The 26954-nt window shown below is 33.2% G+C and overlaps 1 protein-coding gene across 6 annotated transcripts in view; it reads right to left on the bottom strand.

Annotated features, from left to right (window-relative positions):
* LOC139510158 (PAN2-PAN3 deadenylation complex catalytic subunit PAN2-like) overlaps nt 1-26954 on the bottom strand; it is a 312625-nt gene that overhangs the window by 710 nt on the left and 284961 nt on the right. For all 6 annotated transcript variants that reach the window (XM_071296503.1, XM_071296504.1, XM_071296507.1 and 3 more), the window contains 3 exons: nt 22182-22239; nt 13269-13448; nt 6108-6201 (listed from right to left, as the gene is read on the bottom strand). In XM_071296503.1, coding sequence (XP_071152604.1) covers nt 6108-6201; nt 13269-13448; nt 22182-22239 — 332 coding nt within the window. The remainder of the gene's footprint in view (nt 1-6107; nt 6202-13268; nt 13449-22181; nt 22240-26954) is intronic.

The raw sequence follows: 26954 nt of genomic DNA, 5'->3' as shown, positions 1-26954 counted from the left end.
CCCAACTGTTTAGAAATTGGGGGCCCAAAACAAGCATTTTTCTACTTTCAGGATAATAACTTGTGCACAAGTATTTCAATTGCTCTGAAATTGTACAACAGTGTTTAATACCATAAGTAGAAGGTTTTTATGCATTTTGGGGGTTATGGTGCCAACAGATTAGGAATAAAGGGCAAAAAAGGGCCCAAAAACAAGCATTTTTGTAGTTTTTGGACAATAACTTGTGTGTAAGCGAATGGATCTACCTGACATTGTACCACAAAGTTCTATATCACAAAAGGAATGCTTGGATTGAGTTTGGGAGTTATTTTCAAACGATGCTGACGCGGACGCGATACCAATATACAACCATTAAATTTTTTTTAATTTTTGCGGTTGTATAAAAATAAACATTTATCCTTGTTATTACTAGTATAAGAATGATTTTTTGTGGATAGAATCAGTCAATCAAATCATTTACCTTTGTTTCTTTCAATGTTGACATTCTTTTCCTTTAAATAACTTTACACATACAATTCACGAGTTATCCATCTCAAGCGAGGGGTTAAGTTGAAGTTTACATGAATATGGATTCAATTCATAATCAATATTTTACAAAATTGAACAATACTGGCTGCTAAAAGCAAATAATTATTTCACTATTTGCATTTCATAAATGATTGAGCAAAAATAATTATATATTAGATTTTTATACATCTTGTAGCATAGTGCCCCTTTATGATGATCTATACTTCTATTCAATGTTTAAATTGAAATTATAAGAAATGTATTGAACAAATTTTCTAAGTTACGGACCCTGCTAGGGCTGTATAACTCAGTCACAAGATTGCTCAGAGGTATTGAAAAAGGCAAAACAACAACAACAACACACCTTCTATAGGATATGACTAACAATGATTGAAGAAATAAAGTACATTTGGTATTTAGTAGATGAATATATAAACATACAGGTCATATATTTCACTTGAAAATGTCATCCACACAAAATCTCCACCTCAGCTATCATAGCTGAGGGGCAGATCTCCCTATTTGAAGGTTTCAGAGGTTGGCAGGTATGCCTTGTATAGGATATAGCCATGATTGAAGAAAAAAAGTATGTTTGGTGCTTTGCAGATGAATAAATAAACAGGTCATATATATTTCACTTGAAAATGCCGTTTGCACAAAATTTCCCCTCTTTGAAGGTTTCAGAGGTTGGCAGGTATGCTGGAACCACACATATACTGTAAATTCAGAAATTATTGCGTGCATTTATTTTTTTGCGATTTTGTCATTTTTGACTTAAATGCGATTTTCTTTTTTTACGATTGAGAAAAATCCTGTTTTAATTTGTATAAAATAATTCAAAATGCGAGTTTAAATTATTGCGTTTACAATTCTGTCACATTTTTCGCAATAATATAAACCTCGCAATAATTTCTGAATTTACAGTAGTTTCATTTGGCCTTAAAAGAATATTTTGCCCAACAAAAATTCTATTAAAAAGTAAAAACACAACAAGAATGTGTCCAAAGATGCCCCACTCGCACTATCATTTTCCATGTTCAATGGACCATGAAATTGGATAAAAAATATAATTAGGCATTAAAATTAGAAAGATAATATCATAGGGAACATGTGTACTAAGTTTCAAGTTGATTGGACTTCAACTTCATCAAAAAGTACCTTGACCAAAAACTTTAACCTGAAACATGCACTTTCATTTTCTATGTTCAGTGGACCGTGAAATTGGTGTGAAAAGTTTAATTTGGCTTTAAAATTAGAAAGATCATATCATAAGGAACATGTGTACTAAGTTTCAAGTTGATTGGACTTCAACTTCATCAAAAAGTACCTTGACCAAAAACTTTAACCTGAAGCGGGACAGACGGACGAACAGATGGACGAACGAACGGACAGACAGACGAACGAACGGACAAACAGACGAACGGACAGACAGACGAACAAACGGACAGACAAACGAAGGAACGGACAGACAGATGGACAAACGGACGCACAGACCAGAAAACATAATGCCCCTCTACTATCGTAGGTGGGGCATAAAAATACTGAACTCCGAGGAAAATTCAACCAGATGCTCCACACTGCGCAGATTTATACGACCGCAGACGTCGAACCCTGAATGGTTGGGGCTAGTATGGACACAACATTCAAACTGGATACAGCTCTGAATTTGGATTGTGATTTAATAGTTGACACAGCATAGGTTTCTGACACAGAATGAATGTGGTCCAATGAACTTAAAAATGTTTTTTTTGCTTTTGAGCAATTCAGTATGCTGTTGAATATTAATCCTTTGATATTTGAAGAAATTTTCTTTTTCATTTCTGAAATCTGAAATAAGAAAAGTTGAACCCCACCATTTTTTTTCACCTCCCCCTTTCCCTTATTCCAAAATGATCTCAATTCAAATTTCTTATGGAGTTTTCAACAATAACTACTCATTTAAATACATCATACAATATAAAATGTCATACAGTCATGATTTAAGTTGATTTAACTACAATTCTGGAGTCTGGACAAAGAAAGATAACTCATTTTATATTGGCAAATTTCCAATCAAGTTCATTAAACTAAAGTTTTTGGCAAATTTCCAATGGAATTTATTAATAATAAAGTTTTTGGCAAATTTTCAAAATAATTAATCTAAGAGCAGTTTAGGTGAGATATTAAAATAAGTTTCAATTACCAACCTTACACTGCTTTTAAATTACGTTTTGTACTTAAGTAATTGTCCATTAACCTGGAAACCCTTTTCCCCCCTTTTTTGCACCCTATTTCTTAACAGTTTGAGCCATAACTCCCAAAGACAATTCTTACCATCCTTTTGTGATATTCCAATATCCAAAATTAAAATACATGGTTAGATTCATCATATCAAAGAACTCCAAGAATTCAATTTTTGATGAAATCAAATAAAGTTCAATTTTGGACCCTTTAGACCTCAATGTGAACCAATTTGATAACCGGTCCTAAATATTAAAAATCAAAATACATGGTTAGATTCAGCATATTGAAGAACCCCATATATTGAATTTTTGTTGAAATCAAACAAAGTTTAATATTGGACCCCGATTTGGACCAACTTGAAAACTGGGCCCATAATCATAAAACTAAGTACATGTTTAGATTCAGCATATCAAAGAACCCCAAGAATTCAATTTTTGTTAAAATCAAACTAAGTTTAATTTTGGACCCTTTGGACCTTAATGTAGACTAATTTGAAAACGGGACCAAAAATTAAGAATTTAAAAACACGGTTAGATTCGGTATATCAGAGAATCCCAATAGTTCAATTTCTGATGTAATCAAACAAAAGTTTAATTTTGGCCCCTTTTGGCCCCTAATTTTTAGGGACCAAAACTCCCGAAATCAATCCCAACCTTCCTTTTAAGGTTATAAACCTTGTGTTTAAATTTCATAAATTTCTATTCACTTATACTCATGTTATGGTGTGCAAAACCAAGAAAAATGCTTTTTTGGGCCCTTTTTGGCCCTTAATTCCTAAACTGTTGGGACTTCAACTCCCAAAACCAATCCCAACCTTCCTTTTGTAGTCATAAAACTTGTGTTTCAATTTCATTGATTTCTATTTACTTATACTAAAGTTATTGTGCGAAAACCAAGAATAATGCTTATTTGGGCCCTTGTTTTGCCCCTTATTCCTAAACTGTTGAGACCAAAACTCCCCAAATCAATCCCAACCTTTCTTTTGTGGTCATAAACCTTGTGTCAAAATTTCATAGATTTCTATTTACTAAAACTAAAGTTATAGTGCGAAAAACCAAGAAAATGCTTGTTTGGGCCCTTTTTGGCCCCTAATTCCTAAACTGTTGGGACCAATGTCCCAAAATCAATCCCAACCTTCCTTTTGTGGTCATAAACCTTGTGTTTAAATTTCATAGATTTCTATTGACTTATACTAAAGTTATAGTGTGAAAACCAAAAGTCTTCGGATGACGACGACGACGCAGACGACGACGCCAACGTGATACCAGTATACAACCAAAATTTTTTCAATATGGTCGTATAAAAAGAAAAGTCCAAAATCAAATGGCAAAATCAAAAGTCCAAACACATCAAAAGAATGGATAACAACTGTCATATTCCTGACTTGGTACAGGCATTTTCTTATGGAGAAAATGGTGGATTGAACCTGGTTTTATAGCTAGCTAAACCTCTCACATGTATGACAGTCGCATAAAATTCAATTACATTGTCAACGATGCGCGAACAAAACAAACAGACTCAATAAGTAAAAATGTCCAAAATAGGGGTACAGCAGTCAACATTGTGTTATCATCTTAATCACTATAAAAACAACAAATGTAATGAAGAAGCACAAAAAGGCATACATCAAATTTAACATCCTCATTTTGCTTATCTTATACGATTTTATTTATCTATGTAAAATCTACCCATAAAGGATGGAAGGTTTTCAGTACTGGTGTAAAATTGAGCGTTTGAAATTTGCACAGGTAGACATAAAATAATTTTGTCGTTCAAAGTATGACGGCATACATAAATGCAGTCACGTAAAGTAGTTAACATAAAATAATTTTGTCGTTCAAAGTATGACGGCATACCTAAATGCAGAGTCACGTAAAGTAGTTATAACAGACTTAACAGGAAAAGTAATAATAATATATAAAATAATTGTGTGGTTCAAAGTATGATGGGATACATAAGTACAGAGTCACGTCAAATGTATATCATAAAAAACAGACTTAACAGAAAAAGTAGTATTAATAAATAAAATAGTTTTGTCATTCAAAGTATGACAAGATACATAAGTAAAAGTAATATTAATTAATAAAATAATTTTGTCGTTCAAAGTATGATGGTTTACATAAGCACAGAGTCACATCAAATGAATATCTCAAAAAACTGACTTAACAGTAAAAGTAATATTAATAAAGACAAATAAAAGAATACTATAACACGTTATTAAGATGATAACCAACGTCAGTATGCAAAATCTATACTTCAAGACCATCTTGTATTATTTGTGAAGTTGATACGGAATATTTATCAACAAGTTCTTGGTACCTTCCGATGAACTTTTTTAGAAAAAGGATGAGACGTTCTTTGACATACCCCTGGTTCATCATTTTTCTGCTCAGACACTGGTGACCTTTTACAAAGTCTGAATAGGAGCTGCAAGCTCTTGAATACCAAATAAGTTGGGAAATGTATATTTCATATGCAGGTGAAGTTGGTATATTACTACTAAGGTGGGGGAAATTGATAATTTCAAAATTAAAATCGCCTGTTTTGTCATAGATTCTGATACTGAAATGGCTGTGTATGTCAAATTCGGGGTATAAGTCTAAAAATGAGGTGGAGGAAGCCGTGTCTATTGTCTCTTTAATTTCTAGTTCTGGTGGATATATTAATGGAACCGAATCAGAAAAGTTCGGATTGTTAATGGAAAGAACATCATCAATATATGTGAAAGTGAAATTAAATAATCTGGCTTCTTTGATCTTCTTGTTTTTGACAAGTGTCTGAAGGAACTCTGATTCATATGAAAATAAGAAGTGGTCGGCAAGGAGAGGCGCAGAGTTTGTTCCCATAGGAATGCCGACAATTTGTTGAAAAAGTCTACCTCCAAATTCAACAAATATGTTTTCAATGAGAAACTCAAGCATACTGATCACTTGTTCCTCTGTGAAGTATGTTTTACCCTTTTGTTCCTTATTAACAAAATATGCCTTAGAATAAGAATCCATGTTAGTTTCTAAGTCTTATAAATCAATAATTAGGTAAAACCATGCATCATTATTTAACAATTATCTGATGTTTTATGTCAAGCAAGCATTTAGGTTCACAGCTGCATTTAAAAAAAAACAACTTTAAAATGATTAAAATGACCCTGCTGGAAATCAAGTTAGTTTCAACATATTTATTTATAGTGGATCGGGAAACAACTAATTGCAACTTATATTTTTTACTTGTGGGTGCTATAACTCTGCATTATCATTTTGTCAGTAACTGTACTGTGACAGTTTAATTTACTCTTACTAGAGATGGTCTAGAAAGAAAAAGGGGACTGGGTACCAACAGAACAGGATTCACTTCATATTTTTGAACAATGTAATACTCACTTAAAAAATACCATGCTAAGAATTTAAGCGAGATCATTCTTTGACGTGGTAAATGGAACAACTCCACGGTGTCAACTACCTGATTCTTTGGTACCTACATTGAAAAAAAATATATAAATAAAAATTTCCTCTTTACCTTAGGAACTGAGACTAAAATCTGAAATGTAAGAGTTTTAACTAACAACAGTGGATTTCAATTAATTGCAAAGCTTTCTTGTCAATAAAAAATGGAAAATGGTTAATTGAGACACAGATGATGCCCTGGCTTGCATACAATGTTATAAAGGTTCATAACTCTAGAAGGGTAAAAGTGATGCCACCCAAATTCAAGCTTGATCTGTGTTTTATAGTATAAAGCATTGTGTACAAACATTTGGTTGAGGCAAACCAAAGAATTGAAACTAATTTTAGGACATACGTTCATATGTATGCACGGACATGGGTAACACTAATGCCCACTCCAACATGGTTGGAACATAAATAAAAGCTGTAAAGGCTGTTAAAGCAATTACTGCCTAGTTTATGTGTTTGTGGCTAATTTTCGTCCACATGTAAAAGAATTAAACCTGAGAGAAGTCTTATCTTGTGAGAAGTAATGATCTTTTAACTTGATTATAATAGACCTATATAGAAGAAAGTCATTTTTACAATAATTAACATTTCCCAGGATGATGATCTGTTTACCCATCTTTTAGTGCTTACGTGAAGGCAAATATATTTGAGGAAATGTATAACTTCAGAAAAAGTCACAAAGACAATCCCCTTGTACAGTGTTTATAACTGAACAATTATTGACAATCCATGATTGCAACAGGCTTCATTATCTCTATAGCTTCTATTTTAATTTTAAGTACATGTATATCATTATTGGTTTACAATCAGCCATTGAATTGATCATTTCTACTTTTCTACCAAACCATAGTTTTTATACGACCGCACAATTATTATTTTTTTATCATATAATAGTATGATGTCATCTTAGTCGTCTGCATCGTCGGAAGACACATTGGTTTCCAGATGATAACTTTAGTTCAATACCACTAGAGGAAGGTTTGAATTGATTTTGGGGATGATAGTCCAAACCGTTTAAGAATTAGAGGCCCAAAAGAGCATTTTTCTATTTTCAGGAAAATAACTTGTGTATAAGTATTTCAATTGCTTTGAAATTGTTCCACAATGTTTAATACCACAATTAGATGGATTGGATTCATTTTTGGGGTTATGGTGCCAATAGTTTAGGAATTAAGGGTAAAAAAGGGAGAAAAAAACCAAGCATTTTTGTAGTTTCTGGACAATAACTTGTATGAAAGAGTATGGATCTATCTGACATTGTACCACAAGGTTACATATCACAAAAGGGAGGCTGGGATTGATTTATGGGGTTATTGCCCAATTCATTCAGGAATAAGGGGCTAAAAAAGGGCCAAAAATGAGCATATTTCTAGTTTCCATATAATAACTTGTGTTAAAGTGTATGGATCTCTCTGAAATTGTACTCCAAGGTTCCATGCTACAAAGGAAAGGCAGGGATCGAGTGGGGGTAATTGCTCCAAGGGGGGATTAAAAAGTTTTTGGGTGTTCCTGTTTTTCAAGAAGAAATCTTTTAATTGCACTGTATTGCACAATAGATTTGTAAGATCTTGTTTTGTGTCAGAAACCTATAGAATGTCAAATTTATTTTAACAATCCAAATTCAGACAGTATCAAGCTTGAATATTATTTCCAAATTTGGCCCAACTATTCAACCTCTGTGGTTGGTTGTATCAGGCTGCACACAGCGAAGCATTTTATTAACAATGAGAATCATACATTCATACTAATTAATGATTTGAAGATGGGACCGGCTTCTTAAATTTATCTAAGAGCTGGTTAACACTATTAATGACATAATAGAGTAAAAACAAGAGGCTCTCAAGAGCCTGAATCGCTCACCTTAATTCTTTTGGTTAAATCTCTCATCAATGATTATTTTGGCTTTTCAATATATTTAAATGTTTTTTTGGATCGTCCTATTTTCTTCAAAAGCCAAAAAAAATAATCATTTTCTCCTATGTTCTATTTTAGCCATAGGAGCTATGTTTCTTGACATACAAGGAAATAAAATATAAAATTTATACTAGATACTCTGAAACTCATTTAGCCTAAGTTTGGCTGAAATTGATACAGCAGTTTCAAAGGAGAAGATTTTTTAAAGTAAGTCAACATGATGAACAAATTGTGAAAAAAGTCTTTAAAGGGCAATAACTCCTTAAGGGGTCAATTGACAATTTTGCTCAAATTGACTTAATTGAAGACCTTACTTTGCTGAACATTATTGCTGTTTACAGTTTATTTCTGTCTATAATTATATTCAAGATAATAAACAAAAACAGCAAAATTTCCTTAAAATTATCAATTCAGGGGCAGCAACCCAACAACAGGTTGTCTGATTCATCTGAAAATTTCAGGGCAGATAGATCTTGACCTGATAAACAATATTATCCACTCAGATTTGCTCTAAATGCTTTGGTTTTTGAGTTATAAGCCAAAAACTGCATTTGACCCCTATGTTCTATTTTTAACAATGGCGACCATGTTTCTTGATAGATCATAACTTAGGATACAATTTACAAACTAGATACCCTAAGGAACATTCAGTTAAAGTTTGGAAGTATTTGGCCCAGTAGTTTCAGAGGAGAAGATTTTTGTAAAAGATTACTAAGATTTACGAAAAATGGTTAAAAATTGACTATAAAGGGCAATAACTCCTAAAGGGGTCAACTGACCATTTCCGTCATGTTGACTTATTTGTAAATCTTACTTTGCTGAACATTATTCCTGTTTACAGTTTATCTCTATCTATAATAATATTCAAGATAATAACCAAAAACAGCAAAATTTCCTTAAAATTACCAATTCAGGGGCAGCAACCCAACAACAGGTTGTCTGATTCATCTGAAAATTTCAGGGCAGATAGATCTTGACCTGATAAACAATATTACCCCATAACAGATTTGCTCTAAATGCTTTGGTTTTTGAGTTATAAGCCAAAAACTGCATTTGACCCCTATGTTCTATTTTTAGCAATGGCGACCATGTTTGTTGATAGATCATAACTTCGGATACAATTTACAAACTAGATACCCTAAGGAACATTCAATTAAAGTTTGGAAGTATTTGGCCCAGTAGTTTCAGAGGAGAAGATTTTTGTAAAAGATTACTAAGATTTACGAAAAATGGTTAAAAATTGACTATAAAGGGCAATAACTCCTAAAGGGGTCAACTGACCATTTCCGTCATTTGACTTATTTGTAAATCTTACTTTGCTGAACATTATTCCTGTTTACAGTTTATCTCTATCTATAATAATATTCAAGATAATAACCAAAAACAGCAAAATTTCCTTAAAATTACCAATTCAGGGGCAGCAACCCAACAACGGGTTGTCTGATTCATCTGAAAATTTCAGGGCAGATAGATCTTGACCTGATAAACAATATTACCCAACGTCAGATTTGCTCTAAATGCTTTGGTTTTTGAGTTATAAGCCAAAAACTGCATTTGACCCCTATGTTCTATTTTTAGCAATGGCGACCATGTTTGTTGATAGATTATAACTTCGGATACAATTTACAAACTAGATACCCTAAGGAACATTCAATTAAAGTTTGGAAGTATTTGGCCCAGTAGTTTCAGAGGAGAAGATTTTTGTAAAAGATTACTAAGATTTACGAAAAATGGTTAAAAATTGACTATAAAGGGCAATAACTCCTAAAGGGGTCAACTGACCATTTCCGTCAAGTTGACTTATTTGTAAATCTTACTTTGCTGAACATTATTCCTGATTACAGTTTATCTCTATCTATAATAGTATTCAAGATAATAACCAAAAACAGCAAAATTTCCTTAAAATTACCAATTCAGGGGCAGCAACCCAACAACGGGTTGTCTGATTCATCTGAAAATTTCAGGGCAGATAGATCTTGACCTGATAAACAATATTACCCCTGTCAGATTTGCTCTAAATGCTTTGGTTTTTGAGTTATAAGCCAAAAACTGCATTTGACCTCTATGTTCTATTTTTAGCAATGGCGACCATGTTTTTTAATAGATCAAAACTTCGGATACAATTTATAAATTAGATACCCTAAGGAACATTCAGTTAAAGTTTGAAAGTATTTGGACCAGTAGTTTCAGAGGAGAAGATTCTTGAAATAGTTTACGACGACAGACGACAGACGACGGACGACGACGGACGCCAAGTGATGGCATAAGAAAAAAAAAATGCAACAGATTTTAACCAGATTCTCCACAGGGTGCAGCTTTATACGACCGCAGAGGTCGAATCCTGAACGGTTGGGGCTAGTATGGACACAACATTCAAACTGGATACAGCTCTGAATTTGGATTGTGATTAAATAGTTGACACAGCATAGGTTTCTGACACAGAATAAATGTGGTCTTATAATGATCTTAAAATGTTTTTTTTTTGCTTTTGAGCAATTCAGTATGCTGTTGAATATTAATCCTTTGATATTTGAAAAAATTTTCTTTTTCATTTCTGAAATCTGAAATAAGAAAAGTTGAACCCCACTAATTTTTTTCACCTCCCCCTTTCCCTTATTCCAAAATGATCTCAATTCAAATTTCTTATGGAGTTTTCAACAATAACTACTCATTTAAATACATCATAAAATATAAAATGTCATATAGTCATGATTTAAGTTGATTTAACTACTATTCTGGACAAAGATATATAACTCCAATTCAACATTTTATATTGGCAAATTTCCAATCAAGTTCATTAAACTTAAGTTTTTGGCAAATTTCCAATGGAATTTATTAATAATAAAGTTTTTGGCAAATTTCCAATATACATAACTTAAGAGCAGTGTAGGTGAGATATTAAAATGAGTTTCAATTACCAACCTTACACTGCTTTTAAATTATGTTTTGTACTTAAGTAATTGGAACCTTTAGACCTCAATGTGAACCCCATATATTCAATTTTTGTTGAAATCAAACAAAGTTTAATTTTGGACCCCGATTTGGACCAACTTGAAAACTGGGCCCATAATCAAAAATCTAAGTACATGTTTAGATTCAGCATATCAAAGAACCCCAAGAATTCAATTTTTGTTAAAATCCAACTAAGTTTAATTGTGGACCCTTTGGACCTTTATGTAGACCAATTTGAAAACGGGACCAAAAATTAAGAATCTAAATACACAGTTAGATTCGGTATATCATAGAACCCCAATAGTTCAATTTTTGATAAAATCAAACAAAGTTTAATTTTGGCCCCTTTTTGCCCCTAATTTGTTGGGACCAAAACTCCCGAAATCAATCCCAACCTTCCTTTTATGGTCATAAACCTTGTGTTGAAATTTCATAGATTTCTAACTACTTATACTAATGTTATGGTGCAAAACCAAGAAAAATGCATATTTGGGCCCTTGTTGGCCCCTAATTCCTAAACTGTTGGGACCTCAACTCCCAAAATCAATCCCAACCTTTCTTTTGTAGTCATAAACCTTGTGTTTCAATTTCATTGATTTCTATTTACTAATACTAAAGTTATTGTGCGAAAACCAAGAATAATGCTTATTTGGGCCCTTTTTTGGCCCCTAATTCCTAAACTGCTGGGACCAAAACTCCCAAAATCATTCCCAACCTTTCTTTTGTGGTCATAAACCTTGTGTCAAAATTTCATAGATTTCTATTTGCTTAAACTTAAGTTTTAGTGCGAAAACCAAGAAAATGCTTATTTTGGCACCTTTTGGCCCCTTTTTCCTAAACTGTTGGGACCAAAATTCCCAAAATCAATCCCAACCTTCCTTTTGTGGTCATAAACCTTGTGTTTAAATTTCATAGATTTCTATTGACTTATACTAAAGTTATAGTGCGAAAACCAAAAGTATTCGGACGAAGACGCCAACGCCAAAGTGATATCAATATAGGACCAAAATTTTTTTAATTTTTGCGGTCGTATAAAAACAATGGTGTCAGGGGAAATAAATTTGATTGATGGCGCAAGACAATTTTACGATGGCGCTGGTCATTTGACGATGGTCGAAGATATTTGAACGATGGTGGGGCACAATCATTAAACAGGTCATAGAGATCCCTGATAAACATTAAATAAAATTTTAAATATAATTTTTACAATGTTATATTTGGATAATCTCCCTTACATTGCTTTGTAAAGTCATGCAAGTTTTTAAAGCATGAAGAGTTACCTCCCTTACAATGGTTTTGTAACAAAGAAATGTTGTATTGTAAATTTTAGCCATGATTATTTATGTCAGTTTCTATTTTAATACTTTTATGATGTATTTAAAAATTTGGGGGGGGATAGAGAAATTTTTTATCCTCAAGATTTCAGATTAAGGTTCATGTGGACCCTATGGCTAAAATGGCTGCATATGAAAAAGCCACAAGAGTGCACACGCTGAAATGTCTCGCCTTCTATACTAATCATTGATATTATGTTGATAGTCCTAAGTATAAAGCTAAGCTTTAATACAACTGTCACATAAACTTAACATTAACCAAGATAACTAAACAAAGACCAATGAACCTTGAAAATGAGGTCAAGGTCAGATGAACCATGCCAGGCAGACATGTACAGCTAACAATGCTTCTATACAACATATATAGTTGACCTATTACTTATAGTTTAAGAAAAATAGACCAAAACACAAAAACTTAGCACTGTGCAATGAACCTCTTATAATAAGAGAGAATTCAACATTACAAAAAATCTCAACTTTTTTTTCAAGTGGTCACTGAACCATGAAAATGAGGTCAAGGACATTGGACATGTGACTGACGAAAACTTCGTAACATGAGGCATCTATATACAAAGTATGAAGCATCCAGGTCTTCCACCTTCTAAAATATAAAGCTTTTAAGAAGTTAGCTAACACCACCGCCGCCGCCGGATCACTATCCCTATGTCGAGCTTTCTGCAACAAAAGTTGCAGGCTCGACAAAAAACTGCATGTTCTATAAACTTCTGATACAATTTATAAACTATATACTGTATAGAACATTTAGATAAAAGTTTGAAGGTTACATAATTTGGCCGTGTAGTTTCAGAGGAGAAGATTCTTGAAATAGTTTACGAAGAAGACAGACACAAAGTGTTGGCATAACATCACTTGCCATTAATATACTCACATAAAGATTGATTACTCTGAAATCTTTTTTCAATCCATGACCAATAAATATTACTCCAGACTGTACCAGATATCTCAACTTCAGGTATGTTGACTTCAGCGTTGTTAAGTACCGTGAGGATACAGATGGATCAAGATCACCTGGCTTTATACCAGAATACTGTGTCAAATAGTCAACAACCTGTAATTACATTAGAATATTGTATAGGTTGCACTTTGTAAATACCCAAAAAATCCCAGTGTTACCTTTGTAGTATTGAACCTTGTAGTACAATTTTAGAAAGATCCATACACTTAAACACACGTTATTATTTGGACTAGAAAAATTCTCGTTTTTGGCCCCTTTTTTGGCCTCTATTTCTGCATGTTTCAGGGAATTACCCAAAAAGTCAATCCCAGCCTTCCCTTTTTAATATGGAACCTTGTTGTACAATGTCAGAGAGATCCATACATTTACAAACAGGATATTGTCCTGAAACTACAAAAATGCTTGTTTTTTTACCCTTTTTGGTCCCTAGTTGTTGATGTAAACAAGTATGAATAATACAAGTATATTTTATAAACACATTCACAAATATAAATCAATTGCTTTTAAAAAGCAATTGTAAACGGTCTTTCCCCCTTTGAAACATAGATTGATTGGGGGGGGGGGGGGGGTTTGTTTGTTTGTTTCTGTAAGGGGTCTATAGTATTGTGTTACCGGAGAAGTTTCATGTTTAGTTTGGAAAGTTTTAATTTTATTTTAGGTCCAGCGCGCGCGCCAGATTGAGGAGACATCACGTGACGCGGGTATATAATACCGAAAACTTAGTCTTTTTATTTCTCTTTAGGTCGGGATGTTGAACAGACAACATGTATAGAGACGGAATGTACACAATGTAATTTCTTTTGTCATTGTAGGAAATTGACATTCTGATCACAGTTCACCAGCAGTGCATGTTTTGGATTTAATTGAACCGGTGGAACTTTAATACACATTTAACGATTATTTTCTTAAAATGTACATTTTTCAGCACCAGTTTGTAACACAGATAAGTATTTCAATATAGGAGCGGACATTTTATTGTAGCATTTCACTGAGATTTACGGACCTAGCAAGCAATTTTTACGGCATTGCCATTTTTTTCCTCTAGGAAAAGTCTTGAGAGATATCGGCACCACGTTTTATGAACCTTTAGTACATGTATGCCCTGCTGACTGCAAAGTTTGGGGTCGATTGGACTTGTAGTTTTAGTGTTTAAGTGATAACAAGGAGGTGGATTTTTTTTTCAGAAGAGATGTAAGATCAATATTAAAGTTCAATTCTTCTTGAATAATTGATAGGTCTTTCCTTCCATTTTTTTTAAAATTATACTGTCATGAATAAACTGTCATATATATTGATTGGTTGATTGATTGATTGATTGGTTGGTTGGTTGGTTGGTTGGTTGGATGGATAGGATTTCTTGATACAACCGAAACTCGAACCCCATATTAAACACATGAGACGGAAACAAACATGCATGCACTGATTGGTTGGTTGGTTGATTGAATGATTGATTGGTTGGTTGATTGGTTGGTTGGTTGGTTTGGATTCAAACACACATAAAACTGTTTAAATAGTGCCAAAACCACAAAATTTGATGACCTTGACCTTTGACCTTGTGACCTTCATCAAGGTCATTGCTCCACAAGGTCATTGCAAAAGACCCTATGGGTCAAGGACCTTTTGTTTAAGAGTTTTGCCTAAAAATGGCTTTTTAAAAACAATCAGTGGGAGTTATGTCCCTTACATGATGATAAAATCAATATAGTCATAATGTAAAAAAGTTGCCCCTTGAAGTACCAATCATTTTTCACTGCTTAAATTTTCTGTATCTATAACCGTTCAATAGTTATAGGGAAATGAAAAACTTTTGAAAATCTAAAATATGACCTTGACCTATATTTTTAAGTTTTGGTCCAATGAACTCAAATCTGAAGACCCGCTGCCTTTACGACTTACGGTTCATGAGATTTATATGCATATCGAAAATTAAAATATTCAAGGGGAAATAACTCCTATATTAAGTCACCGGATCGCTTCGGTTAAAATTATTTGAACTTGTATCATTTGACAAGGAACATTTTAAAAAAAACCATTTGCCGCTAAGTCTTATAGTTTATGAGTTATAGCGATAACAGTGTTTTTTGTAATTGGGGAGATAACTCCTATAAAGTAATTAGTACACTTCGGTGCCCCTAATACAAGATAGCTTTTATTAACCCGATACTTGATACCAAAGTTCAGTTTGATATCTTGCGTACTTTTCTCACCGATTAAGTTTGAAAAACGGCAGAAGAAAAAGAATAATAATTAAAGTTCAATTCTTCTTGAATAATTGATAGGTCTTTCCTTCCATTTTCTTTTATTTATACTGTCATAAATAAAAATATCATATATATTGATTGATTAATTTATTGATTAGTTGGTTGGTTGGTTGGATGATTGGTTTATTAATTAAACACTTGATATAGGGTCTCTTGAAACAAGCGAAAAAAAAAGAGACCTTGGATTCCGTATTAAACACATGAAACGGAAACATGCATTGATTGATTGGTTGGCTGGTTAAACACATTGGTTGGTTAGTTAAATACGTTTGTTAAACATGTTGGTTAAACACGTTGGTTAAACATGTTGGTTAAACACGTTGGCTGGATAGGCTCAATTAAAACAAGCGGAAAAAAAACTTGGATCCCGTATGAAACACATGAAACGTGACATGCATTGATTGATTGGTTGGTTGGTTGTGTTAAACACGTTGGTTGGTTAGTTAAACACGTTGGTTAAACATGTTGGTTAAACACGTTGGTTAAATACGTTGGTTAAACACGTTGGTTGGATAGGCTCAATTAAAACAAGCGAAAAAAAAAACTTGGATCCCGTATGAAACACATGAAACGTGACATGCATTGATTGATTGGTTGGTTGGTTAAACACGTTGGTTGGTTAGTTAAACACGTTGGTTAAACATGTTGGTTAAACATGTTGGTTAAACACGTTGGTTAAACACGTTGATTGGATAGGCTCAATTAAAACAAGCGAAAAAAAAAACTTGGATCCCGTATGAAACACATGAAACGTGACATGCATTGATTGATTGGTTGGTTGGTTAAACACGTTGGTTGGTTAGTTAAACACGTTGGTTAAACATGTTGGTTAAACATGTTGGTTAAACACGTTGGTTAAACACGTTGGAAAGGGTCAATTAAAACGAGCAAAAAAAACAACCTTGGATCCCGTATTAAACACATGATACGGAAACAAGCATTGATTGATTGATTGGTTGGTTGGTTAAACACGTTGGTTTAACATGTTGGTTAAACACGTTGGTTAAACACGTACGTTGGTTAAACACGTTGAAAAGGGTCAATTAAAACAAGCAACAAAAAAAACCTTGGATCCAGTATGAAACACATGAAACGGAAACGTGCATTGATTGATTGATTGATTGATTGATTGATTGATTGATTGATTGATTGATTGATTGGAATTCAAAAACTCATAAAACTGTTTAAATAGTGCCAAAAAACACATAATTTGATGACCTTGACCTTTGACCTTGTGACCTTCGTCAAGGTCATTGCTCCACAAGGTCATTGCAAAAGACCGTATGGGTCAAGGACCTTTTGTTAAAGAGTTTTGCCTAAAAATGGCTTTTTAAAAACCATCAATGGGAGTTATGTCCCTTACATGATGGTAAAATCAGTATAGTCATAATGTAAAAAAGTTGCCCCTTGAAGTACCAATCATTTTTTACTGCTTAATTTTTCTGTATCTATAACCGTTCAATAGTTATAGGGAAATGAAAAACTTTTGAAAATCTAAAATATGACCTTGACCTTTGACCTTGACCTATATTTTCTAGTTTTGGTCCAATGAACTCAAATCTGAAGACCCGCAGTCTTTATGACTTACGGTTCATGAGATTTATATGCATATCGAAAATTTAAATATTCAAGGGGAAATAACTCCTATAATAGGTCACTGGATCGCTTCGGTTAAATTTATTTGAAGTTGTAACTTTTGACAAGGAACATTTAAAAAAACAACATTTGCCGCTAAGTCTTATAGTTTATGAGGAGTAGTGATAACAGTGTTTTTTGTAATTGGAGAGATAACTCCTATAAGGTAAATAGTAAATCTTGGTTCTTCTAATACAAGAAAGATATTATACCCTTGATACATGATACCAAAGATCATTTGTATATGTTGCGTACTTTTCTTGTTTTTCGACTTTGAAAACGGCGGAAGAAAAAGAATAATAATAATAATAATAATAATAATAATAATAAACAAACGCAATACAGTAAGGTCTTTCCATTTAAGAAAGGAAAGACCTTAATAATAATAAACAAACAAAATACAGTAAGGTCTTTCCATTTAAGAAAGGAAAGACCTTAATTAGGATTCAGAAACAAGCATCAAGCACTTATATTCATCTGTCTCCTTTAACTGTTGGTACCATAAGCCCCAAAATCAATCCTAACCTTTCTTTTGTGGTATTGAACCTTCTTCTAAAATTTCATAGAGATTCATTGTTTTTTGACTCCTCAACGGGAGAACAGGAAGAGACCAATGAAAACAGGATTATTGTACTCCCGTCGGGAGTTTCACATGTATCATTATCTAATAAATTTTCAAATCTGGAACCCCAAACAGGATCAAGTAAAAATTAAAATTGACAGATAAAATTGAGAATGGAAATGGGGAATGTGTCAAAGAGACAACAACCCGACCAAATAAAAACAACAGCAGAGGGTCACCAACAGGTCTTCAATGTAGCGAGAAATTCCCGCACCCGGAGGCGTCCTTCAGCTGGCCCCTAAACAAATATATACTAGTCCAGTGATAATGAACGCCATACTAATTTCCAAATTGTACACAAGAAACTAAAATTAAAATAATACAAGACTAACAAAGGCCAGAGGCTCCTGACTTGGGACAGGCGCAAAAATGCGGCGGGGTTAAACATGTTTGTGAGATCTCAACCCTCCCCCTATACCTCTAACCAATGTAGTAAAGTAAACGCATAACAATATGCACATTAAAATTCAGTTCAAGAGAAATCCGAGTCTGATGTCAGAAGATGTAACCAAAGAAAATAAACAAAATGATAATAATACATAAATAACAACAGACTACTAGCAGTTAACTGACATGCCAGCTCCAGACTTCACACAACAAAACAATTATATACATATATCACTTAGACAAAAAGTTTTTACAGAATAACAAACAATTTATCTCAAAGAACAAGAACAAGAGTGCACACGCTGAAATGTCCCGCCTTCTTTATTTATCATTGATATTATGTTGATAGTCCTAAATATAAAGCATTATTACAACTGTCACATAAACTGAACATTAACCAAGAAAACTAAACATTGACCAATGAACCATGAAAATGAGGTCAAGATCAGATGAACCATGCCAGGCAGACATATAGAGCTAACAATTCATCCATGCAACAAATATAGTTGGCCTATTGCTTATAGTTTAAGAAAAACAGACCAAAACACGAAAACTGAATACTGAGAAATGAACCCTGAAAATGAGGTCAAGGTCAAATAAAACCTGTGGGACTGAAATTAAGTTCAAAATTATTTCTTTACACCAAATATAGTTGACCTATTGCATATAGTACAAGAAAAAAAGACCAAAACTTGAAAATTTAACTTTGACCACTGAACTATGAAAATAAGGTCAAGGTCAGATTACACCTGCCAGCTAGACATGTACGCCTAACAATCATTTCATACACCAAATATAGTAGTCCTATTGCATACCGTAAAAGAAAAACAGACCAAAACACAATCATATGCTCATTAAGGCGCAGCTTTATTATGTACCAACCGCAGAGGTTGAACCTGGAACAGTTGGGGTAAGTATTGCTTGCTACAGCTCTGAATTTGGATTCTGATCAAATTTGTTTTACATAATATGAGTTTCTGACACAAAACAAATGACAAGATCTTACAAATCTATTGCGCAATTAAAGTTTTCTTCTTCAAACTTTTCAAATATTTGGAATTTGAGAAATTTGGAAAAATATAAAAGCGAAAACTACTACCATCCCCCATTTTTTTGCAATTAGTCCAAAACCTGACATTTCTTTATATATAATTTACAAGTAGTGTAAGGTAAGTAAATCCAATCATACCAAACATTTTATGTTAAATGTTTTTGAATTACCTTCCTTTCACTGCTTTTGAATTGTCTTAAATGTCCATTGACCAGATAAAACCTATTTTTCCCCCTTTATTTTGGCCCCTAATTCCAAAACATTTTGGGCCATAACCCCAAAACCAAAACATAAAAATTTAACTATAACCACTGAACCATGAAAATGAGGTCAAGGTCAGATGACACCTGCCAGTTGGACATGTACACCTTACAGTCCTTCCATACACCGAATATACTAGCCCTATTGCTTATAGTATCTGAGATATGGACTTGACCACCAAAACTTAACCTTGTTCACTGATCCATGAAATGAGGGAAAGGTCAAGTGAAAATAGTCTGACAGACACGAGGACCTTGCAAGGTACGCACATATCAAATATAGTTATCCTATTACTTATAATAAGAGAGAATTCAACATTACAAAAAAATTGAACTTTTTTTTCAAGTGGTCACTGAACCATGAAAATGAGGTCAAGGACATTGGACATGTGACTGACGGAAACTTCGTAACATGAAGCATCTATATACAAAGTATGAAGCATCCAGGTCTTCCACCTTCTAAAATATAAAGCTTTTAAGAAGTGAGCTAACGCCGCCGCCGGATCACTATCCCTATGTCGAGCTTTCTGCAACATAAGTTGCAGGCTCGACAAAAAATGGACATTTACCTATTATGGTCCAATATCCCAAATCTAAATACATGGTTAGATTCAGCATATCATAGAACCCCAAGAATTCAATTTATGATGAAATCAAATAATGTTCAATTTTAGACCCTTTAGACCTCAATGTGGACCAATTTGATAACCGGGCCCAAATATTAAAAATCTAAATACATGGTTAGATTCAGCATATTGAAGAACCCCATATAATCAATTTTTGTTGAAATCAAACAAAGTTTAAATTTTGACCCTTTGGACCTTAATGTAGACCAATTTGAAAACGGGACAATACTGTGCAATTGAATATTTCTTGCTATTGCACAAAACTGTGCAATTGAAAATTTCTTGCTATTGCGCAATATTGTGTAATTAGATATTTCTTGCTATTGCACAATACTGTGCAATTGAAGATTTCTTGCTATTGCACAATACTGTGCTATGGAAGATTTCTTGCTATTGCGCAATACTGTGCAATTTAAAATTTCTTGCTATTGCACAATACCGTGCAATTGAAGATTTCTTGCTATTGCGGAATACTGTGCAATTGAAAATTTCTTGCTATTCCACAATACTTAATATAATAATTTTGGCCCCGATTTGAACCAACTTGAAAACTGGGCCCCATAATAAAAAATCTAAGTACATGTTTAGATTCAGCATATCAAAGAACCCCAAGAATTCAATTTTTGTTAAAATCAAGCTAAGTTTAATTTTGGACCCTTTTGACCTTAATGTAGACCAATTTGAAAACAGGACCAAAAATTAAGAATCTGAATACACAGTTAGATTTGGCATATCAAAGAACCCCAATAATTCATTTTTTGATGAAATCAAACAAAGTTTAATTTTGGACCCTTTTGGCCCCTAATTCCTAAACTGTTGGGACAAAAACTCCCAAAATCAATCCAAACCTTCCTTTTGTGGTCATAAACCTTGTGTTAAAATTTCATAGATTTCTATTTACTTATACTAAAGTTATTGTGCAAAAACCAAGAAAAATGATTATTTGGGACCTTTTTTTTGGCACCTAATTCCTAAACTGTTGGGACCAAAACTCCAAAAATCAATCCCAACCTTCCTTTTGTGGTCATTAACCTTATTTTAAAATTTCATAGATTTGTGTTTACTTATACTAAAGTTATTGTGCGAAAACCAAGAAAAATGCTTACTTGGGCCCCTTTTTGGCCCCTTTTTCCTAAACTGTTGGGACCAAAACTCCCAAAATCAATCCCAACCTTCATTATGTGGTCATAAACCTTGTGTTTAAATTTCATAGATTTCTATTCACTTAAACTAAAGTTATAGTGCGACAACCAATGTGTCTTCGGACGACGACGACGCCATACCAATATACGACCGCAAAACTTTTTTTCCATGTCCAAAGACCATAACCCTGTACAAAATCATCAGACCAGAACAAAATTCCAACTTGATCTGTAACTTGTCATAATAAAACTATATTCTAATTATCAAATTAATATCTTCAAGAATGACAAAAGAAAAGTTGGAAAACTAAATATTTTAGTGAATTTTCTATCTTTAAAAAAATGAATTATTTCCCTTTGAACAGAAATCTAGTAATTAATAAGTATTTCATCAAAAATTTAATCATAGTGAAAGGGATTTAACTGAACAAAGAGAAAAGCTAAACTCTTGAAAGATGAACTTGGTCTGTAACTTGTCATGATAAAACAATACACCAAATATCAAATCAATATCTTCAAGCATAAAGAAAAAAAGTCTGGAAAACTGATTTGCAGGACTGACAGATAGACAAGACAGACAGGCAGACAGAGCGCAAACCTTAAGTCCCCTTCAAGGACTATTAATCATATGAATCTGTCTATAGCTATAGGTCACACTCAATAAGCCCCTGAATTTCTACCCTTTATTTTCAAATGCTAGTAGACGCTATTAGATACAACTCAGATTCACATTTTTTAGGACTGATTGTTTTCATAAAAGAAAAGCCACCTCTTCATCTGATGTATGAACAGATGTCAGTCAACATTTCTTACCTACAGTATGGACCTAAAACATGACTTACCTGTTCTTGTGTAGAGATGTAATCATCTATAAAAGGTTCTCCAACCTGGTCACCTTGCCTGAAAAATATATTTACTAACCTTAATATCTCCCACACCCCTGTTTCATAGAAGAACTTAAATAATACATTTAATGTGTGATTGGTTAATCAAACTTATGAAACCTACAACTGAATATGCTGTATTGTTTAATCTACCAATCTTGTTTGGTTATTTCATAATGGCTAGAGGTATAGAGGGATCTCACATAACAATGTTTTTTTCCACCACAGTTTTGCACCTGTTTGAAGTCAGGAACCTCTAGCATATATTCTGTGTGTTTTTTTTTTAATTTTGGTGCTGTTGTATGTTTCTGAGTTCAGTGTGACGTCCATTAAGCTGAACCTTATTGTTTACAGGCTTGCTGAAACCCAATTCAGGGTAAATTGAAGACCTATGGTGGCCTTGGGCTGTATTCTACTCTTATGTTTACTTGATGTCTCTTTGGCTCAATCCCAGTTTTCATTCAATATTTCTATTAATTAAAGCTCCACAGGATGCAGCTTGATACAACCACAGAGTTTGTACCCTGAACAGTTCTGGCAAGAATGGACAACACATTCAAGCTTTATATAGCTCTCATTGGATTCTGATTAAATATTTTACATAGCATGAGTTTCTGCCACAGAATGAATGTGGTGCAAGATTTAAATGTTTGAAATTTTCAAATATCCATAATCAAAGTTTGCACATCATAGAACCCAAGAACTTTGGACTCTTCAGAGCTCAATGGGGACAAATCTGATAATGGGCCACAAATCCAAGATACAAATACATGGTTTTATTTAGAAGAATCCCATATATTGAATTTTTTCTTGAAATCAAACAAAAAAAAAAGTTTAATTTTGGCCCTGATTTGGACATACTTGAAAACAGGGTCTAAAATAATCATAGTGCACACCCTTAAATGTTTCACCTTCTTAGTTTAAAAATATTTATTTATTTATTTATAGTGGATTGGGAACAAGTTATAGCAACTTATATTAATCCTTTTCCACTTTGCGTGTGAGAGTGCTACCTTGTAGTTGCATTAGCCTGCTCTTTTTTGAAATCTACAAGGGTGTCTTTTACGTGCAAGATATATGACTCTCTCTTAACACGGATCAGTCATTTATTGTCTCCTTCTGATGGACTATCATCGTTACCTCAAGACCATTCTTGCAAATGGTGTCAAGGGAGAGCTGAAAAATTCAGTTCCTGAAATTTTTTCACTAGAGTGGGGAAAGAACCATGAACCTTTGCTCAGACAGAGGTAAAACAGTATACCCTACTTTTTTAAAGCGTGGGTATAAAAATGAAGTCAAGGTAAAATAAAACATGCCAGACTGACATGTACATGATAAAAAAATTTCATACACCAAATATAGTTGATCTATTGCATATATATAGTATAAGAAAAACAACCATAACACAAAAATTTAACTTTAATCACTGAACTGTGAAAATTAGATCAAGGTCAGATGACCGCTGCAAGTTGGACACCTTTCAATCATTCAATACAGCAAATATAGTAGAACTATTGCTTGGTTTGTTAACGTCGCCCACAGATTACAATTCCTATGTGATTCTTTCTGAGTAGGAGTTGCAGGCTAGACAAAAATCTCAATATATGTTTAGATTCAGCATATTAAAGAACCCCAGAAATTCATTTTATGTTTAAATCAAACAAAGTTAAAATTTGGACCCTTTGTTCCTTAATGTAAACCAATATAAAAATGGGGCCAAAATTAATAGATAAAGGTGACTGTGTCGCTCACCTGATATTTTTATTTACAATTGATGCATGAAATAATGCAACCATTATACTTTTGCTTAAGACCCTGTTCACACTAGCATTTTTTTTTATCGATCTAATTTGAATCCATCTAAATAAAACCAGTTAGCGTTCACATTATATTTAATCATATCGATCTCTATCGGTCTAATATGAACCACTGCGTTCACACTACAATTAAAAACGCAATCGATCTAACCTTTTTGCTCGTAAAACTGTAAACACTGTGTATAAATAGAACTGATTTATCAAATTCATGTGCTGATTAGCTGATACACACACTTGGGAAAAAAATGGATAAAGTTATTGTTTCTCTTGCATCACAATTTAAAATTTTGATACTGGTGTTATTGCAGTTTTCTTTAATTTGGAAAACAATAACTGTAGCAACGAAGTTACAATACGACCCCAGAAATACTGCGGTTCCTGCAAAGAAAAAAAATCAACATAAGAAAAGAAGACACAGATTTTGCAAATCTATGCTATGGCGAAGACAACATGTTTACAGTTTGTTTTAAAGGTCTTTTAACAGAGAAATATGGGTTAAACAACCAACCTCTGAGATAGTTTTGCCGATATACATGCGCATACATTATTTTCGATTCAATCGTACTAGTTTAAACCGATCTCTGCGTTCACATCTGAAGTAAGATCGGTTTACTTTAGATTGATTCAAACTAAACTACCTCTTTTGGTGTTTTAGTTTAGACCGATTGAAGATCGATTCAATGCGTTCACATTAGCCCTTAAACTGATCTAAAGTGAACCGGTCTAGTTTAAATAGATAAAAATGTCCTAGTATGAACCGAGTCTTAGTTTCAGAGATACTTATCATTTTTAAATAAATGCTTTGCCAAGTGCAGATGGTATGTTTGGACAAAATTTTCAAGCTTTATTTGTCTGAATTTGGATTGTGATCAAATTTTTGACATAATATAGGATTATGACACAAAAATAAATCAGGAGATACCCAGTTGAAATTAAATTAAAGAAATGGACCTCTTTGTTCGAGAAGGTAAAAAAAAGCAAAATTGATATATTTGAAATGTTAACATCTGTTACTATGGGCTTTAAAGTTTAATAAAGGTGCATAATTTAGGAATTTTTGCATCTTATAAACTTTCTTTTGCTTGAATTGCAATATAAAGCCTAGATATATTTGAAAACTTTTAAATTAGTTGCATAAAACAGTTGATGGTGGCAGGTTCAAATCCAAGTGGATCGTTTTTGTGCATAAGCATAAATTCTGCCGAAAAAATTCTCCCCACACGATTGTTTTTTGGGAAAAAATCCTAAAAATTGGTAATATTTGCATCGAAAAGAGAAAGTCAAGTGCACTGCATGTTTGAGTTAAAGTCATATGAAACCTCAAATTAAAAAAAATAAATGGATAGTTTTCATTATAAAAGTTATGTACATCTACTTTTATTCTGATGAAAATTCTTTAATTTATCCACGTTTAGAAGAAGTTTACTTTTTTTTAATTGCTTGCTTCCAGGAAGCAACTCGCAGACATATTAGCAGTATGCAAGTGACCTCAGCGTGACCCTACTGGTAAAAATCCAGTGATCACAATACGCATGGATCTGTCATTTAAATAAACTATTATCTGATTGTACATATGTTATACACATGCTCAATATCCATGTGTCTTTGTTGATTGTTTACGGCTTTAAAACACGACAATTAAGTAGCTGCCATATTTTCACACAATAACAGACAGAGGCCATATTTTCACACAATAACAGACAGAGAGAGAAAAAATTGATGATTATATGAAATGTTTGCGTATAAAAGATAAAATCGTGCACAGAAGACAAGTTGATGATATATACATGCATTGGTTCAATAATTGGATAGACCGTATTTTTCACCAGTCACTCGTTTCATATGACTTTAACTATTCTGTCTTCAAAACTTATTGAGAAAATATCTGATATATCATCTCGCTTCAGATTCTATCATTTTTATATATTAAGGCTATAGGTTGATTTAATAACATTTACAATTCACAGTAATAAAAAAATTAATTTATGGGTCAAGTGAAATACCTTTCTGATGAGACATAACAACAGAGAAGGTGTGTGAGAATAACAAATGTTTACTAAAAATACTTGACCACATACATTACAACTGTATCTAAAAAATGCATAATTTTGAGAGAAAAAAATCGTTTGTGTTATCTAGTGTTATAAGGCTTCAATCAGGTCCGAGACCACAATTGTCGTCCCTTGATTTTCGTTGACCACAAATATAGTCCCTAGTGTTGACAGTGGGTTACTTGCCAATATTTTTTACACCCCTTCCAGATTTATTTCTCCATGTTTTATGCCTCAAACATTTTTTCAAATTGCAAGTAGGGGGTTAAATTACACTGTAAAAAAATTTGGGTCCAGAATTTTAAAGGAAAGTAGTGATTTGGTCCAGCTGAAAAAGGTTAAAAATTAGCACTTCGGAAGCTGTCAAAAGATTTCAAGACGCCCTAAACATAAAATTTTCCATATTTTGAGTTAGAGCCGATGAAGTTTTGTATAATTTTGATATAATTTGTCCCAAAAGTAGCACAACATACTGTGAAAATTTCATTGAGTAAGCGCAGGTGGGATTTTTTTAATTTACATTTATGTTCTAAAAGAAATGAACTAAGAATTAATTGTGGTCTCGGACCTAAGAGGTGAAATCTGTAAATATAGAATCTGTACTTTGGCAACTTCCCTAAATGATTTGATGGTGTCAATTTGTCAAATAGCATGAAACTAAAGGATTTAAACTTTTATTTTATAGAATTTCTGCAAAAATGACCAATTTTAGTATTTTATGGTCAAAATAGGCATTTTATAGCTTTTTCAATGTTGATGCATAAATGGCATCCTGAATTTCTATCTGACAGGTTTTCATGTGTCAATATTTGTGTTTCTATGCCTTTATCCAGTTCTGTTACTTATTTATAAACTCTGAATCT

The sequence above is a fragment of the Mytilus edulis genome, chromosome 2 (genome assembly GCF_963676685.1).
Source record: "Mytilus edulis chromosome 2, xbMytEdul2.2, whole genome shotgun sequence".
Taxonomy (NCBI): domain Eukaryota; kingdom Metazoa; phylum Mollusca; class Bivalvia; order Mytilida; family Mytilidae; genus Mytilus; species Mytilus edulis.
Note: the sequence above shows the minus strand (reverse complement) of the source record. Positions and strands in the feature narration are given on the sequence as shown.